The sequence below is a fragment of the Drosophila miranda genome, chromosome XL (genome assembly GCF_003369915.1).
Source record: "Drosophila miranda strain MSH22 chromosome XL, D.miranda_PacBio2.1, whole genome shotgun sequence".
Taxonomy (NCBI): domain Eukaryota; kingdom Metazoa; phylum Arthropoda; class Insecta; order Diptera; family Drosophilidae; genus Drosophila; species Drosophila miranda.
Genome location: NC_046673.1, coordinates 23,244,573 through 23,263,803, shown reverse-complemented (window position 1 = coordinate 23,263,803; position 19,231 = coordinate 23,244,573). Strand labels below are relative to the sequence as shown.

The 19,231-nt window shown below is 47.6% G+C and overlaps 2 protein-coding genes across 2 annotated transcripts in view; one reads left to right on the top strand and one right to left on the bottom strand.

Moving 5' to 3' along the window:
• LOC108165005 (sex peptide receptor) overlaps positions 1-13,435 on the top strand; it is a 48,094-nt gene extending 34,659 nt beyond the window's left edge. Inside the window, exons 3-6 of the mRNA XM_017301040.2 lie at positions 1,727-2,454; positions 4,411-4,541; positions 7,393-7,454; positions 11,484-13,435. Of these exons, the coding sequence (XP_017156529.1) occupies positions 1,863-2,454; positions 4,411-4,541; positions 7,393-7,454; positions 11,484-12,213 (1,515 nt within the window). The 5' untranslated portion in view covers positions 1,727-1,862 and the 3' untranslated portion in view covers positions 12,214-13,435. The remainder of the gene's footprint in view (positions 1-1,726; positions 2,455-4,410; positions 4,542-7,392; positions 7,455-11,483) is intronic.
• A 740-nt stretch (positions 13,436-14,175) lies between these two features.
• LOC108158459 (endothelin-converting enzyme-like 1) lies at positions 14,176-16,026 on the bottom strand. Its single transcript, XM_017290791.1, has one exon. It carries the CDS (start codon positions 16,024-16,026, stop codon positions 14,176-14,178), a length of 1,851 nt encoding a protein of 616 aa, XP_017146280.1.
• Positions 16,027-19,231: the final 3,205 nt, after the last annotated feature.

Sequence of the window (19,231 nt, the reverse complement as noted above, 5' to 3'; positions counted from 1 at the left end):
TCTCACTCGTACAATCTATAATGAATGGAATGGCAATTTGTTATTAAAAGTGCAAAGTTTTCCATTTATTTGCTCGATTATTTCACATTTCAGTGAATCGGAATCACCTCCATCTGGTGTTCATCTGCGTTCAGCTGTGTTCATCATTTTCCGTTTTCGTTTCGATTCTTAATTCAAAATCACAATTATACTTCGATAATGGACCATTCCTCTCTGGCTTTCAGTCCCTTTTTTGTCTCCGTCGAGGCCCAAACTTTAATCGCATTAGGCATGTCGAACATGCTGCCACCATGAAATATGCCAATGAATGAGTTTTTCGGTCTCTGCCATATTCAATTTTATTTCCGACCACGAACCATGACCCAAACCCCAACCCCAGCCCGGCGCCCCATTTTCTCGCTTTTCTATGTGGGTCAATGTGACCCAGAAGCACAGCAAAAAAAAGTCCAGCCCGAAGAAATGAAAATAGAAAATAGAAAAGAGAGGAGAGAGGAGAGAGATCTAAAAAGTTGCCTGATTCCTTGCAAGATACTTATTCGTATGTGTGGTTTTGTGTCAGCTGTCGGTCTGCGAATGCGAATGCGAAAAATAAAACCATTAAAAAGGCAGCATAAACATGACATAAACATGCGAAATGCTCTGTTATTAGTTTGGCTCTGAGATCATGGTCGAAAGGGCCCTGTCCGACACAATGTTTACGGCCAAAGTTGCGGTCTCTTTGCGCATCGGATTATGGCTCCCAGATAACTGGCAAATCGGTTACTAAAATAACACAATCATAATGATAACATAACGAGCATAGTTGATTCGAATGCTGCAAACGCAACGCAAATTAGCCAATTATTTAGAGACTAATATCTGAACTAATATTTGATGATGATTAGGGGAATCTCTGGGCCAATTTGCATACTCATTTGTAGGAGTATGCAGGAGGTATTGCGACTTTGATGGTGGGAACCCAACATCCAGAGCAGCACACAGGCAAAGAAGTCCCCGTTTGCATGCGGTTTAAGTGACAAATGTTTAAAAATGTATTAACTTTATCAACGATTATATATATGCATTAGAAATATTCCTCATTTTCGACTTATGGTTTGGTTAATGGACGAAGACTTAGCTGGGAGCTGGAAAGATGAATTCAAGTAAGTCATCAGATCCGTGTGGTAATATTTGGTTTGAGTTTGGACGCTTTTATCACTGAATGTTATGGCTCGCTTGTCTGTGTTCTGTGTTCGATTGAAGTGACAATTCTAGGATAGATTATGTTGAAGGGATGTCCACTGCACTTTAATGCAGACAAAAAAGAAGCAATCGAAGCGGAACAGCTATCGGAATAATCAAAATCACATAAACGATTCAAATTGTTTTGTTGTTAAGCCCAGACCTGACTTTGATTGCATTGCAATAAATTACTTAGTTGGACTGTTCCGAACCTTTTAGCAAATCGAAATCGAAATCGATGAAACAAATTGCAGCTGGACTGGCTCTCTATTTTCGGCTTGTCGTACTCTATGGCTCCTCGTTTGCCAAGTGGAAACGATTTTGGGCATATTTTTATAATGCCAAAGTTTGACCATTAAGCAAGTTGGCCGCCCCACCCCCACCCGACGCGGGGCAAGCAGGTCAATGGGAATACTTGTCCGTAATACAGTCCATCCCCCAAGGCGAAACTTTCCCGATGAACTTTTATTTGTGTGCAAAACTAAAAAATGTATTTCTCTTTCAGGCAAGCACAACGAATCGGGAGTGGAGCCCAACTCCGGCCGAGTGGGGGGCAGGACAAGTCCAGGAAGAGCCAATAACATAGCCCTCCTCCAGCCCCGGCTCCATCGTCTCTCCATCAGAGTCATGTCCGAGTGGGCATGGGCGGCGATCAAGGGGTGCTAATTGAATTGCAGGAAATGTCAACGGCAGTCACGAAAACCGTCGCCGCCGCCGCTGCGGCCATGCTGGGGTCCAGCATGGACAATAACTCTGCCTATTCGTACGATATATCCGCAACGGACGTGCTCTATCAGTGGAGTGCCAATGCGGCGGCAGCCGCCACCGGCGGGGCACGTATCGCCCACACCATGCCGCCCTCAGTGGCGACCCTGCCCCCAGCCACGAATCACGGCTCCATGCATCAGGCCATGCCGCTTCCCGGAATCGGACAACGCCTCGCTCCCAACGAGACGCAGTTCGGACTGCTCGACTACGGGATGAGCAGCATGAACGACAGCCTGGACTACGCCTCCTACCAGCAGCAGATGGGCGAGGACGGGCAGTGCCGGCAGATGGACGCCAACGTGAGCTACTGGAACCTCACCTGCGACTCGCCCCTGGACTACGCCCTGCCCCTATACGGCTACTGCATGCCCTTCCTGCTGATAATCACCATCATATCGAACACCCTGATCGTCCTTGTCCTCAGCAAGAAGAGCATGGCCACGCCGACAAACTTTGTGCTCATGGGTAAGTAGGGGATCCCGGAGGGCATAAGATGTAGTACAATTCCCTATCCTCTTCGCATTGCAATCGAAGTTCAATCGTTCTACATGCACTCTGCACCTGCAACCAGCAATGAAACTTGGGCTTGGGCTCCCTTCAAGGCCACTTCGGTGAGATGTGGTGGGGGCCTTGGCCTCTGCCTTGGCACTCGTTCCCTTACCATTGTCTTGGTGCTCCTCCTTCCCCTTCCCCTTCCGTTTGTTTCGCTTTCACTTTTATGATTATTATTTATTTTTATTCCATGTCATTTCATGCCCACAGAGTCCCGGCACGTCGCCGCCCCCTTTTGTCGCTTAATGTGCCACAATGTTAAATCAGGCAGAAGTTTTGTAAGATTTCAAAATAGCTGGCAGTGTGCGTGCCTCGCCATCGGTTCCCCAAGCCCCCATTCGACACAGTCCCATTCCCACTCCCATTCCCAGTCCCAGTACCAGTCCCACTCCCGACCCACATCGCGTAATGCTGAGATATTCTAATAGCGTGTGTAATGCTAATGGCTGCTGGCTGGCTGGCTGTCTGGTTTGGGTGGTGCTCTCTGTGTGTGGTATTTGCCACTGATTTATGAAAAGTCGCTACTGGGGCGGCGCTACTCGAAGGCGGGAGGCGGGAAGCCTGGAAGGAGGCCTGCGAATGAGTGACTGTAAGTGGCTTACACGAGTACTCGAGAGTAAATCCCATCGAAACATTCGATCCGATTTGAGCCTGCAGAGTGTCAGGGCTGTCAGGAGTTTACATTTTAAATTATTCGTGCACCGGCAATGAGTTAGGCACGTTTAAGTGACACCAACACCAGCTTCCCCTGCTCCTCCTACTCGTTCCGGACTCGTGTCAGGAGCAGGCCAAGGCTAATCGCATTCGCTTGGGGTTCGTTCGGGTTCGACGTCAAATGACAGCAGTCCGAACATGAAATGAACTCTGCGCGTTCCAGCACTAAGGAGCTGTAGCCTCGAAGCCTTGGACACCCTAGAATATCCCTACTATATATAGGTAGGGATATGGTATGGTATACTCGCAATTCGATCCAGTTTAATGGGCTTCCTCCATAAAAGCTATGAGAGCTAATGTATGCTATAGTGACCAGTGGCCAATCCACAATAAACGTCCACTTTTATTCGCTGGGGAACATCCTTTTAAAGAGTAAATCACTGGCCTGGCTGCTTCTGGCTGTAACCAAAATGGAAACACAAATGAGCACAGACACTGACACACAAAACACGACACAGTTCGTCCGTCTGGTAGTCTGTCCGTCCCGCCCCGTCCCGTCAGTCCAGTCAGTGCACAAAGGTCAGGTCATCGGTGTGAAGTCAGTTAAATACTCCGGTTCAAATGTCACTGGGCCAGCATCCTGGCTAGGGCTACAGCAGCAGAACTGCCAGTACAGGCAGAACAGCCATGGCTGCCGATAGATCCAATGGATATTAAGACCGGGGCAGTTCTGTGGATAGATTGGGTCTACTCTGAATGGAAGGAACGTACCTGAAAGTTCAATGAATTATCTTATTGGATTATTTATAAGTATTTAATTGGAAAACCATTCTACCCAGTCAAATAATCAACGCAAATCGGCTTTAAAGTTGTAATTTCCAAATGAAAAATAATTATTTGCAACCAGATAACTCGATTGACCGCTCAGAAACGGGTATTCAAATAGCACACAAAATCATAGGCTGGGAGGTGCAGTGCATAATAAATAATTGATTGACCTATCATGGCCAGCGAATCGATTAGGGGTCCCGAATGTCGGACTGCAGATGCGACCGGCATTTGCACAGACAAAATCAACATCAACATCAAAATCAAAAAATCAACATAAACATCAACGATGCTGTAATGACCAATCGCCGACAATCTGAAATGATTTGCATAGCCATTACCATAATTTCTAATTCCGGTTTGAACTTTATTTCTCGCCCTGTTTAGGCATGGCTATATGCGATATGCTGACGGTTATATTCCCGGCACCGGGACTCTGGTATATGTACACTTTTGGCAATCATTATAAGCCTCTGCATCCGGTCTCCATGTGTCTGGCCTACAGCATTTTCAACGAGGTGAGTAAACAATGTAGCTATCCTTCTCTCTCTCTCTACCTATCTTGGTCTCTGTCTGTTGCTTGGGCAGCATCTCCTTCTTTTTGTTTGCCAGAAACTAATTGCCAAGGCTGGCCACAGTGGAATGAGCGGAAACTGTTTGTTTTGGCTTCTGGCCACGTTTCATCCCACTCCATGCCACTTCTCACCACTCCACACCACTCTACTCTGCTCTGCTCTGCTCTGCTCTACTCACACTCTCTCCGATCCACTCCACTCCACTACACTCTGCAGCACACTTCATTCCAATGTTCCCCTGGCTTGGAGGCGACGCTCATTGACCTAAATAAAATGCTTCGCTGAAGCTTTTTGTGTCTCCATCTCGCTACACCTTGGTCTCGGTCTCCCTCCTGGTCCTTTGTCTCTGGCTGATGTATGAGGCGATGTTTTGTGCTTTGTAGTTCTGCTGTTTCACTTTCACCCACTCCCAGCCCCCATTCTGTTCCCGTTATCGTTATCGCTATCGTTATCACATTTGATGCTACGTTACTCTCGCAGCTCTCTCCCTTCTGTGTGCTTGTGTCATTTCTGTCAGCATAATGAAAGAATGAAAAACGTTGCTAGTGCCACTTGCCATTTGCCACCTGCTGCCCCCTTATCCGAACAGTCCATCTAGCCCCTTCCACCACCATCCCGCTGGCTCATTCATTCAGCCATTCACAACACTTATTCATTCGTGAGCTTTTTTCCACCATTACCATGCAGACTTCTGCCCCTTGCACGTTTTCCTTGATTAATCAACATTTTCAATTTATGGCACTCGCTGAGGGGGGTGCCGAGGGTTGGCAAAGGGGGGGTTGGGGCAGCTGATGGGCCGAGGCGGGGTAGGAGAAAAGCAAAACTGTTTACTCACTTCAATGGAGTAGTGTCAAGCTGATAAAATGCCCTTACTTTCGCCCTTACCCCTAAACCCCTCCCACCACACCCTAAGCCGCGTACCCTTGATCGCACTCTGCGGCACAGTGGGTCAATACAGCCAGGAAAATGGTAAGAAAATAGTTGTGTTTTTGAGCAGATTCAGAATAGAATGGAATAGCAGCTCCGTTTCTGATATGCCTTTATCTGGAAATAGTCTGCAATTGCTTGCAACATTTTGTGGATCATTGCGAACCACTGTACCGGTCTGTTGTTGTTGCTGTAGTTGCTACGTGCTGTTGGTGGACTCTCAGGGGATTTGTAGCAGCTAAATTCCATGCTGAGCCCCTGCCATGCTCCAGAATGCTCTAGATGGATGGCTGAATGGGTGGATGATGGTGGTTGGGGTGGCCTGGTCGCTCATACGATTGTTGGGGATGAGATGGGTGGGGGGGGGGGAGCGTAAACGGGTAGAACAAAGTCGTTTGGCATTGCGACTAGGACTATCTCTGCGTATGACTGCCATAAAATTCAACTCACATCCAACGAAGCTCCACTCCTCGTTCGGTAATAACCGCCAGGCGGCCATTGCAGGCTGAGAGTTGAAGATTTCATTTCGTTTCTTCGGGAATTTATATGCTCCAGCTATCTCTCTTTCTACATCTTTCCCTCTCTGTCCCTCTCTGGCTCTCTCTGTCTCTCTTTTGCTCGTCTCCCTTTGAGTGGCGCGCATAATGGCCATGTTAATGTAACGAGGCAGGACGGCGGATGGGGCTAAACCATTTCATTGTAAAATACTCGTACAACGCACACACACACATACAGAAAGAGAGGACCGCAGTCCGGAGTTTATCTGTCCGTGTCCGTGTCTGTATCTGTGTCTGTGTCCGTGTAATTGCAGTACAGTCAGACACATAAACCGGATTAGGCCACAGATTGTGCATTATATGGCTAAGCTCAATGTCAAACACACACACAGACACACACTCAGTGGCAGAGAGGCAGAGCGGCAGCACTGAATGCGGTTGAGGCAAATGGAATGTGGCAAAACACCTGACTGAGCACCTGTCTGCCGCAGAGCCTCACTCATTATGGTCCATAAATGGAGCAGACACCTGTCCAAGTGGAGGCCGTGGCTGCCGAAATGGCCATCTCATGGTGGGGCAGGGATGCCAGGTGCCGGCTAATGCAACCAAATGCCACACGCAGATATGCTCTCCTGGCAACTGGAAGTATCTGCTTGTGCAGAGAACGGTCTTTGGCCACAGTCGAGACGAGAGCTCCTCTGGCCAGGGAAATTTCGCGGTCAAGGCAATCGCTCCTGCTGTTTTTGTGTGCCCAAGGGCAATCCTGATGCCACCCTTTCCGGGTCCTATGTGAACATACATACATTCCTTGTGCATGCTCGTAAATCTGTTTCATTATGTACTTACAAGTTATCATTTAATAGGAAACCCATTTTATATTCCTCTGCCAAGCGATCTGTGAGGAGCAGAGAGTGAGATACAAGCCCCACCTCTTATGCAATTTTTCTTCGATTCCGCTCCTGAAAGTATGCCATGAAAATGATCATATTTGGAACCTGAACTGATAATATCTTTAAAGGATATATCCCATGATTTATGAGGAAATTCTTTGAGGCATCTACTTCAGTACAACCTCCCCCACTTTTCTTGTTCATCCTGTTATAAATATGCATCTGTGTTCAAAAAGCACTGACATGTTGATGGAAGAGTGGGCTTTCTGTCTCTCTGGAAAAGTATCTTCGTATCTCGTATCTTAAGTGCTGTATGCTCCCAAAAGTATGCTAATAAAATTACTGCTCCAACTAAATCCTAAATATTAACACATACCCCCCTTAATGCATAGCCATATATTATATTGTATATTGATCTGATCCATGGAGCTTTCACCATTGACTAACGACTCGGTTTTTGTTCTTTATGTGTGCTTACAGATTATGCCAGCCATGTGCCACACCATCTCCGTGTGGCTAACCCTGGCCCTGGCCGTGCAAAGGTAAATATGCAATTAGGCTAATAAAAGTGAAGCCACACGCCCACACCTCTACCGGACCATGGACATGGTTAAGCTGTAACTGAATAAATGCCTACTGAGACTACACACTGACTGAACTGACTAACTGACTCACTGACTGCCTTCCTGACTGACTGACTGACTGACTCGTTGACTTGTCAATGGTGGCAATAAATCAGTTTTTGTGTCGTCGTCGTCGTCGCATTCTGCGTAAAAATAAAATGTCAATGCCTCGTCGCCTTGGGCATACAAATTATGCCGAGTGAAAGTGTGTGCGCGGGAGAGCAGGCAAACAAACAAATGGCTTCACCTTGGCCTGGTCCTGCTCCCGCTCCTTATGTCGCAGGCTGATGCTTCCACAGGGCAACGCTGCGTATGAGTAATGCGAGTTATACATTGAGCCGGCAGCTGACAGCCAAGACATCACACAGACATCCCAGACAGCTCGGAGAACAGACAATCAATCGATTGATGGGAAATTCCCTGTTCCCGCTGCCTCCGAAACCAACTGTCATTTGGGGGCGCACACACAGAAGGAGGGTGGGGCTGCCGTATACCATATTGAAAGGGTCTTTAAAATCAAATTGGCCCGCTACTCAGGCTGACCCATGGGGCCATAAATAAGCCAACTAATGCACAAACAGACGACCGTCGCACAAGAGCCTCTAAATATTTTATGGAACAAAACAATATAGCCACCGAAAAAGAGATCCCATTCAACAGTGGGACAGTGCAGAAAAAAAACAGTAAAGGGGAAACAATAAACTAATTTCAAATAGGCAACATAAATTTCAAGTCATCTCCAGGACCCGTCCCCCTTTTGTCCCCGCGAGTGTGTGTGTGTGTGTAAAAGTATAAAATATTCCTTTCAAGAGCCCGTCTCCCACACCAATAAAAGAAGGAAAAAAATCCAACTTACATTCGAGAACCGAAGCTTCGAATACCCTTTGAATACACATTTTGCATAAAATGCACATTAATTTAAGGTGAAGACGAACAACAGATCGTTCATTTGGAAGCTGTCTGATTTAGTACTCAAATTTCGATGTGGATAATCCTCTAAGCACACTGCAAGGTCTCCCACGCTTCAATAGCTGTAAAACATAGCGATAAGATCGCAGAAAATATAACTTATGAGCTGTCTGCGCCAAAAAAGCGCTGTCAAAGTTTTAAGATATCCCACTTTTTAATGAAAGATGTTATGAGAAATTGGCTTACTATATGGGGAATTAATCCTCTAGCTCGCGTCAGATGCTTTAAGGAAGGGTATGGCAAGAGGGCGAAACTGTGACACACAGGAAAGTCGGCCAACGCATTGTTCTATTAACTCATGTGTAGGATCATAAATTTTAGAGCCTTGCAAATAAATTTGCCAACGGCAGGCCAACATTGTGGAGTGGAGCGCTGAAAAAATTCTATGAGAATAGTCATAAATATTTGCGCCATTATGCGACTTTGGGCCGCTTTCAAGTGGTCGCCAGTGAAGAGGGAACTATGGGTCGCCAAATAGCTAAATAATATACGAGTAGATGTCAAAGCGGTACGGGAGGTACAGCCATGGGTGTGGTTGGGGGGGGTACAGCATCGTCTCTCGCCAGGACGCTCTCTAAAATGCGTTGAAAATTGCCGGAGGACAAATATCGCGATGAAAACATTCAACATTTATTGTTATTACTGTTTTTGTTGTTGTCAACTTATTGTATTTCAAGTGTTTTTATGGCCTTTGTCGTGGGTATAGTAGGACAATGGGAGAGGCGATGGGTGCGAGTGTGGGTGAGTGTGGGTGAGTGTGTGGTGGGTACCGAGTACCGGGTACCCGGTTGGATAATGCTTTCAAGTGCCTCGAATGAACTGACTGAGTGAGTGAGTGACGCTCTCCATAAAAATTTCATATTGCACACATTTTTATTATACACAAATTTTTTCCCTTCCCTTCCATTTATTTTGTTTTTGTTTTTTGTTTGTTGTACATAAACTCTCAGCATTGGCATACTTTTTGAGTGGTGGTGCTGGAAAATCCATTGAAGCAACTGTGCATTGGGGAAGGTCCTTCTCCTTCCCATCGATTGAACCCATTCAAGGGTTCAAGCATATACAATTTTAGTTATGATACACGAGAAGGCTGGAATGCGTTTGATAAGCCTAACGGGATAAATCAATCAACATTTCTAGTGGATTTTATTGAATCTGCTGTCTGATGAGGGGGGATCCAACCCTCAAGGGAGAAGTCATTATACCTTTTCCACAGATAGTTTTCCCAAATGCACCTTCTTGTTTCCTTAAGCCACTTTCCAATCGGAATTCCAACTTGATTTCACATCTCATTTAATCGCTCTCGAAGGCCCATTGAGGCTTCAACGGAAATTCCTCCACTTAGCATATCTTGTCCAACCCGGGGATCCCGGATAGCGGATCCTGGACTCCGGATGCCGGATACCGGACATTGACTGTCTAGAAAGATGTTCGCCTTGATTGATTTATTGTCTCGTTAATGGGAGGTGTAAGGGTTGAGAGAAGGGATTGCTTCGGCTCGGCTCGGCTTGGTTGGGGCAGCCTTTTTGGCCAAATTAACTAAATTGTTAAGAGCAACAACAAGAAAGCGGGGCAGAAAGAATAACATAGGCCAGCTCAATGTTATTCATTTATTAATATCAATTCCATTTAGGGCTAAACGCCTGGCAATCGTTTCGTCCTGCGTCTTTTGTTCGGATTTCCATTGCCGTTGCCGTTGCCGTTGCCGTTGCCGTTGCCATTGCCATTGCTTTCAACTTTAATGAAATCCCCGCTTGACAAAGGTTCAATGAAAGATTGATTGAAAAACATTTTCAAGTGCCGGCGCAATGGGCGTGGCCATAATTATGCGCATAAATTAGGCCAAAGCCGAGGACCTTGAGCATCCTCCTTCTGCCCCCTCTGCCCCCATCTCTGAGCATCAAAGTTCGTTCGCTTCTCTGAGACTCTGTGGTTGGGTGGAAGACGTGGGGCTAAGTATTCTGGCCTAGAGGGCTCTGTTCTGGCCAACTATAAAACGGCATAAAAGTCGCCGAGAAACTTTTCGCCGAATCTCCCACAGGGAACGACTTCAGGCTCTGCCGGAGATGGCTGCGAAATTGACACTGAGCGATGCGAAGCGATTGGGATGGAGACGGTGATGGTGATGGCGAGGGCGATGGTGATGGGGGCCCTTGACAAATTACTCAAATTATGAAATTATAGGGCACCAACTTGATTAGCTTTTCAGATTGCCTTTGATTGCTTCTTTCCCCAATCGCAAATGGCTCTCCTCCTCCTCCTCCTCCTCCTCCACCCTGCCCGCTCCCGTCTAAAGGCTGTCGAGAATTTGGCTAATTCGTTGTCACCACATTGCGATCGTAAATTCGCACCTGGGAAATTGGTTTATCCTCGGTTGACGTTGCCCCGGCTATAAAATTACATTAGGAAAATGCGCTCAGACGCACAGGCTCGTGCCCGTTGTCAGGCCTTAATGTCGCAATATGGCCAAAAGATGGAGCCCGATTGGAGGCTCGGATTGTATTGTATCTTTAAACAAGAGCGACAGTTAGGGCCTGCCAGATTAAGTCCAATGAATGGCGTTTGATGCTCGTATATTTTCCGCTTTTGCAGCAATTCCATTTCGCAGATATCCAGTGGAGCACTCGACGCTTGGTCTCTGATTTGTGTTGGGTTTTTAATGGGTTTTCCAATGATTCGCCATTAAAAACTCAAGAGAATCCATCATAGAGTCTGATGGCGGCTTAAACATGGTTGGTCACCCCGCAAAGTGCTTTGAAATGTTTGATGAAGTGCCTGCTCAAAGAGATGGAAGCCAACACTGCACTGTTGAATAAATGAAAACAATTTCGCAGAAAAACAGACTCTATGGAAACGTTTTTCAAAATGAAATATTAATGGACAGACACACACCCGACTGCACAGTACAATAAAATGCCTACGACCAAAGACTTCTCTGACACCTGCCCCTTTCTATGTCTCTCTCTCTCTCTCTCGCAGATATATCTACGTGTGCCACGCCCCCATGGCCCGCACCTGGTGCACTATGCCGCGGGTGAAGCGCTGCACGGTGTACATCGCACTGCTGGCGTTCCTGCACCAGCTGCCACGATTCTTTGACCGCACCTTCCTGCCCCTTCAGATCGAGTGGAACGGAAACGAGACGGAGGTGTGTCACCTGGAGACGTCGATGTGGGTGCACGAGTACATCGGCATGGACCTGTACTACACGAGCTACTACCTGTTCCGGGTGCTGTTCGTGCACCTGCTGCCGTGCATCATCCTGGTGACGCTCAACATCCTGCTGTTCGCGGCGATGCGGCAGGCCCAGGAGAGGCGGAAGCTGCTGTTCCGCGAGAACCGCAAGAAGGAGTGCAAGAAGCTGCGCGAGTCCAACTGCACCACGCTGATGCTGATCGTGGTGGTGACCGTGTTCCTCATCGCCGAGATACCCATTGCCGTGGTCACGGCCATGCACATCGTGAGCTCGCTGATCATCGAGTTCCTCGACTACGGCATCGCCAACATCTTCATCATGCTGACCAACTTCTTCCTGGTGGTGAGCTACCCGATCAACTTTGGCATCTACTGCGGCATGTCGCGCCAGTTCCGCGAGACCTTCAAGGAGATATTCCTCGGCCGCATCATCGCCAAGAAGGACAGCTCCTCCAAGTACTCGATCGTCAATGGACCCCGCACCTGCACCAATACCAACGAGACGGTCCTATAGTAATTGGTGATGTTGGTGCCGCGGCGTGGCAGCAGCGATCAGCATCGCACCACCGCCGTCCGCACCGCCGGCCATGCCACAGACCGCCACAGTGGGCACTGTGGCGCGGGCGGGACGCCGCAGCACCAACATCTGCTCCAGCACTACCAGCAGCGACGAGTGAGCACAATGGACATCATAACCGAGGAGCGCAATGTCTAAACAGATGGCCATCGCATCCAAAGGCCTCCGCTTCACGAAGAGAACGTATTACACATACATATGTAGTTTCCCATCCAATAGTCTGGGAGACGAGCCCGACGACACCGAACACTCAAAAATCTCAAAGGCTAATCGAAAGAAAGCAACATTTTGTGAATCTTCAGATTTGCCGATTCACACCAAGACCCAATTACCCGAATACCCAAATAAATATACAATGCATATAAAAATAATCGAATAGTCGAATAGGCGAATAGTCGATGTTATAACTCCAGTTGCAGTTCCCCCAAATAGAGCCCCAATAGAGTCTCTCGACTTCAGATCTGTGTGTGTTTTTTGTGTGTTGATGTTAATGTTGATCTTAATGTTGATGTCTCATACTCGTACTCTGCATTGATGTTCAGGTTAAGTCAATATATCGTTCTGTACACGCGTTAGCGTTAACCAACCCAGTGTCTAGGTTTAAGGAGGAAGAGAAGCAGGGGACTACCCATACGGTACGGGTGATGGGAGATGGGAGGTGGTAGATGGAAGGGACTTGAGAGGTGATAGCTGAGATAGCCCAGAGCAGGCGTAACTTAATGATTACAATAAACTTAAGATCAAATAATTAGGCTACGTTCAGAATTATCTACAGGAAACCCACAGAGAACCCCAGAACTATCAGAAAACTGAGGAAAATCAAATAATCATTAACAAATAAAATCTAATTTAAGTGTCTACTGAATATTGAAACGAGGCTTAAGCGAAGTGAACCCTTTATTTTTGGCGCAACTTTTTGTGCGACATTTGTGAAGTATTTTTGTAATTTCGGATCATCCTTAGGTGAGAAGGCTAATCGTAAGGACATGGACACAAATGGCACTCGTTTAAATCCGTAAACCTTTGAGCCCCAGAGTTTACCGATTTGAATGAAACCCAGAACATAACACTACACAACAAAACACAGAGCAGAACAGAACAAAGAGCACAGAGCACGCGGAGCAGAGCAGAGCAGAGCCCCATCAGTCATAACGAATTTCCAGTTGGTCTACTCGTATATATTGCAGTAGGATCTAAGTTTTTTTTGCTAGGCTTAGGAAACCAGAATAAACCATAACGATTCAATGTTGATATGTGTACAAGTATTTTACAATTACAATTACAATTACAATTACGATTACAATTGCAGTTTCCGGCTTAAAAGTTTTTAGGTGTATGTTGAAAACTAGATGATTAAGCCAGCAGCAAAGCAAACCAACTAAATTAAAACTAAAACTAAAACCAAAACTAAAAGCAGACACAGAAGCATAAACAAACACTACGAGTTCTCGTGTAACCATAACTAAAAATTGTCTGTCTGAATGGAATGTGTTAACTACTTATACTACATACATACTATATATTCTGTATATGTACATACTATATATATACTTTGTGACAGCAGCTGCGCTCGGGTTTCATTTCATCTGATTACTCGTACAGTTCTCGGACTCTTTTTTGTACATACACACGGGTACATGCATAATTTGTATATTTATTTTGATGGTGCATCCAATATTGAACGAATAAACGATTTAAATGTCACACAACCTCTATTGCTTTCGGTTTTATTCCAGTTCTACCCCCAGTTACTCCCATCCCATACTCCAGAACCGTGTCTAATGGGCGGATCTAGGAACTGAAAGGGCATACTAAAAGGTATATTTTCACTATCAGTAGTGCTAGCAATAGGCTGGGAATCCCCAAGCTACTTGGCCTTGAACTTGCACCGAATCGGGGTTAATACAACTGGCAGCGCGTCCTTGAACCACGCCGCACCGACTTACAGCCATAGGCCTGACGGAAGGGATCAAAGCTGGCCATGGCGTCGTTGACGCGCTGCCTGTCGCTGCCGTGCTCCTCGCTGTCCTCCAGGTTCCTGTCGTCCGAGCAGAAGAACTGGGCAAAGTTGAAGAAGAAGAGCTGCTTCTGGGCTTGAGTGCACCGGCCAGGCCCGCCCCCCGCCTCGAAGTAGGCACCGTAGGCCAGCTCGAGGCCATTCAGATCGGCGAACTTCTCGTCGGCGATGTACATGCCGTGACGTCGATGCAGGCACAATACCTGGGACAAGAACCGCCGACTCGTGAGCATTGATAAGCTTTTGGACCTGTTGGGCTGACCGAAGGCATCGAAGTGTACATCGACGGGCGCAAAGCCGTGGGAGAGCTCGTGCCCCAGGATGAAGCCCAGGGAGCTGTAGGTGAGTACCTGGCGCTGCTCAGGCCGGTAGAGCGGCGCCTCCAGCAATGAGAGCGGCACGAGCAGCGCATTTCCCATGGGCATAAAAAAGGGCGAGGCATAGCTCCCGTAGCCGTGCACTTCGACCGGGTGCAGGTCGTACTTGGTCGCTGGATTCTCCTCCTGCCCCCGGGAGTGCTCCATCACGGCCAGCAGGTTGCCAAAGTAGTCGGTGGCGTTGATCCGGAGCTGCTTGTAGTGCTGCTCCACGCGCTCCTCCACAGACTCCACGGCCTCCGCGCTTGGAAGGATACTCAGCCGCAGGCTCATCCTCTCCAGCTTCTCGAGCAAGAAGCGCTGTGTGGCCGCCGAGAACTTGTTGCGATTGGCCTTCAGCTTCAGGCCAAATCGCTGCTTCAGCTCTCCGAACAGGCCCTGCAGCGTGCCATTGGCCTGCAGGCGGGGGTGGTGCTGCTCCACCAGCCAGACGGCGGCGTGGGTGATGAACAGGCGGCCCTGGGCAGCGCACTCCAGGCGGGTGAAGCTCCAAGGCGCCCGCTCGCCATCACGGTGCAGCGAACGAAGCAGCAGGTAGTGAAGGAGGAAGCGAGGGGGCTGGCTGGCCAGGTATTGCGACAGATGTGTAACGTAGGACAGGCCCGTCTCGAAGGTGGGCCACGGCAGCATCCAGTATGCCGGAACCGGAAACAGCATACCCGCATTGTCGGTCGTCGTATCCGGTAGCCAACCCAGAGCGTCTTTTTCGACCTTGGCGGTGATCGCCTCCTCCAGTTCCTTCACCTTTGGCCACACCTCATCTGGGGTCTCCTCGGGGGCGGGAAGCCTGCGCCAGAGCTGGTCGAACTGCTCCCGGCTCAAGGGCTGGTGCAAGCTCGCGTTTCGGTCGCCCTCCGCCGAGGGCCGTAATATAAGCTGCGCCCAAACGGCGGCCAGATTGCTGTCGGTTATCTCTAGAAGGACGTCGGTCTGGAATAGAGCCGTCAGGGCGACGGCCAGCTCGTTGCCATCCACCTCGGCCATCCTGCAAAGCTTCAGCAGAAACTCCGCCGAGGGCGTCGCCTCGAGTGGGGTCCGGCAGGCGGCGTAGTAGTCCCGCAGCATTCGCACAAAGCGGGGCTCCTTGGCTGCTTGGGGCGGTGGCTGGTCCAGCAGCTTGGCCAGCCTCCCGTGGTACACATGGTCCAGCTGTTCGAGGAGACTGCGGTACGGCCGACCCTGGTGCGTCCACATCCAGTTGCCGCAGGCATACTCATAGAAATCTGTACAGGGATCGGCCAGACGGTTCATGTGTCGCCTCAAAGAGCTGGGCAGCTGGGCCCGCCGGCACAGGCACGGGCTCCGGAAGGAGAGGATTGCCGTTGTCATCAGCAGCAGCTGCACATCGACACGCATCTTGACCGAGACTCGCTCTCAAACTGAGCCGATTGTTTGCGCGACACTTTCGAGAGCCACTCCACGGAGAGGTCATGTTCGGGGTTATCTGTAGATCAAACAAACGTGCTGGGTCTGTGGGCCCGGGGAAGCCCTGCCCACATGGAAGAGACTGCTGTTTTGGCGAAATCAAGATCACTGATCGACCGAGTGGTCATCGTCAGAGAGGAATCTGATTATTGCCAGCTCCCAGCTCTTTCGAAGCTTTTTTGAACACTAGACTGATCCAACGGATTATGAATCGGGTAAAAATAATAACAACATTTATTACGCGTCGTATGATGATGACGCTTTAAGAGAATAGGATACAGGTGTCGCGAATCGATATCGAAAGTGGGGAGAGGTATAAATAGAGATCCATCTAACCAGTAGATTTGGTTACAAAACGGTCAAGAGCTGTAATACTTCAAGAATAGATTAATTAGTATATGTCTATATAAGTCATAAGTCATATAAGGCTGCAAATATTCTCCCCACAATAATTGGCAAGCAGTTATGAATCGGCATGAATGGTATCAAAGCATTGGCCTCGTATGTCGTACAGTTGTACAGACAGATGTACACGGACTTGTATTTGCCCCCATAGTTCGAAAACTTTGAGCTGAACTACTTCTAAGCCGAGCTATGTGTACGAACAATCGTGGCCGGTTCTTTTCCGCTTATTTTTTCATAGCGTTTTAGAAAAGTTAGCTGCAGAAATTTGCAGCTGCAAAGTGGAAAAACACTTTGAATGCATTCTGCATTTGATAACTCGAAACTTTTCAGCGACACCGACATGTGGAATATGAAACTTTAGCTCTCAGGAAAAGTGTTGAAAATGGCCGGAGACGGCCGGAGATGTCTGGGGGGATGGCTGGGGCTGACTGCAATGGAAAATGTGGCGCAAATAAGGCTGCGACACTTTCTCATTATTATTTAATGCATTTTGCCAAAATTTTTGCAGCTCCACTCCATCCACATCCCAGAAGAATAGAGGGGGGAATAGCGGGGTGACTGCACTTGAAAGTTTTCATCAAAGTTTCATCAAAAAACTCTCGCCATACGTGTGTGGCTTTTTGCCACAAATCTGGTACAATTTTGGAGGCTGTTGAGTCTGGAGCACGGGACCCCGAGGGAGCCAGGTTTCTTGGCCTTGGCTTGGATGAGATGGCAGCAATTTATAATGCCTGCAGGAGAAAATGGCTGAGGGGAGGGGCGGGTCAAAATGAGTGTAATATGTGGGAGAAACAACACCAAAGAATGTACAATTTTAAGCCTTTTTTTTGGGGGTACAGGCTGTAGGCAGAAGAAAAGGCTACACAAGCCTCATTTATTTCACTCAAAATTGATTGACGCCCTCCAACGCACACACACACACACACACACACAAACACACACGCATGAATAGATACACACACACACACACTCTTCTGCGGGGATCACGAGAATGGAGAAGAGAAGAGGAGACAATGAGAGGGCAACAGATAATCAATCAGAATGCTGCTTATTGGCTTTTCAAAATGCGTCTAACAAAATAAATAAAAGTCAAAGCGACAATGTGGCATGTTATGCTATGCCCCAGTCCATCTCCCCGTCCCTGCCCCTGCCTCTGCCCTGGGCCCACATCAACCACGAATCATTCACTGGAATCCCCTCCCCAGCTGTTGTCTGGTCCAGGGCCCAGGGAGCAAGAACAACAACCAGTCAACTTCAATCCGATTGGGGGCCGATACCCACTTGGTCTGTTGGTCTGTTGGTCCACTGCCCGGCCCGTCCTAATGCCAATTTAATACTGTGTGTGGCTTATGCCTGTCTATATCTCTTGCTCCCCATCTTCCACCCCATTCTTCCCCCCGTGTGAATCCGTGCGTACGGGTATGTGTTTGGGTTTGTGCTAAGCCCTCTCATAAGACCCAAATATCGGCAGATGTACTCGTATATCGCACTCGTAATCAAAGGAAATTAGGTATATCAGTTCCTTGGCTTTTGGCCGTCTTGATGTCGGCTGTTTTCAGCATTAGCTAATTTAATTTACATCCCATCGAAGAATTCAAAAGTGGCTTAAACCCAAGCTAAAAGATTAATCGCTGAATCAAGGGAAAACCAAGCCAACCTTCAGATTTCAGCAAAGCAATGCTGAATCATTAGCTTGTGAAGGGAGCCTTAGATTCCTGTCCATAAATCGAATATGCGATCATATGACTGAGGACCTGACCTGCTCGTTGACTGGAAGGGAGGCTCCACCTTCTCTCTCCTCCCCTCTGACCCTCTGGAAACCACATCTGCTCTGCGGTCTCCTGATTGTCTGTTGATTTACAATTGATTGTCGCCATTCTGGCGTTGACCTCACATTAAATATTTCACACGCTATGCAGAACTTAATTTGTAATAAATACAAACCGCATAACTGCGAAACACGGACCATTGGAACTAATGCCAAAACATTATAGCCAACATTTGTGCAAGCGAGTATATTTTTATGAAAATTAAAAGCGAATCTGCCAAATAAAACTGTTCGAAATGGATCTTTCCAAAGTTTTTAAACGGAGTTTTAACGTGTTCAAAATACCATGTGGATCCGACCAAGATTCAGACAAGTTACGGGAGAGGGAGACAAGTACGGGCGAGGCACCGACCAAGGGGCATGCTCCCCATTCCGGAATTGTTCATTTTTCATTTTTAATTTAAATAAATGCGGCCGGCTACTATTACTGGTGTTGGTTCTACTGTGGGTGCCTTTATTAAGGCTCTACGTTCATTTGTCAGTGGTTTGTCTGAGCATTTTTGCGGGTAGTCGGTTGTCGGTTGTCGGGTTTTATGTTTAATTGCGAAAGAAATGTGCCATTTGCCAGTCGTTTTGGGCATGCCGTTTTAGTTTATGTTTATGTTTATGGTTTGCCCATTTTGTAATTTAGCAATTTTCACCGAGGGCCAGCCAGGGCCGAACTAACAAAATGGGGAATGTTTTCAAGGGCCAAAGTAGAGTGATGAGGATTGTCTGGTAGATTACGAGTAAGTCTCTTATTTGTATCGCAATTAAGTTTTAAATGTCTTTTCTACCAAAAAACCAGTGTCCCCCTCTGTTACCCATGCCGCTTATTGTGCTCCAGACTCGAATCAATTTTCCGCTTTTATTGTTAATGATTAATTTCGATTGGGGGAAAAGTGCAATCATGGTGGCGATAAC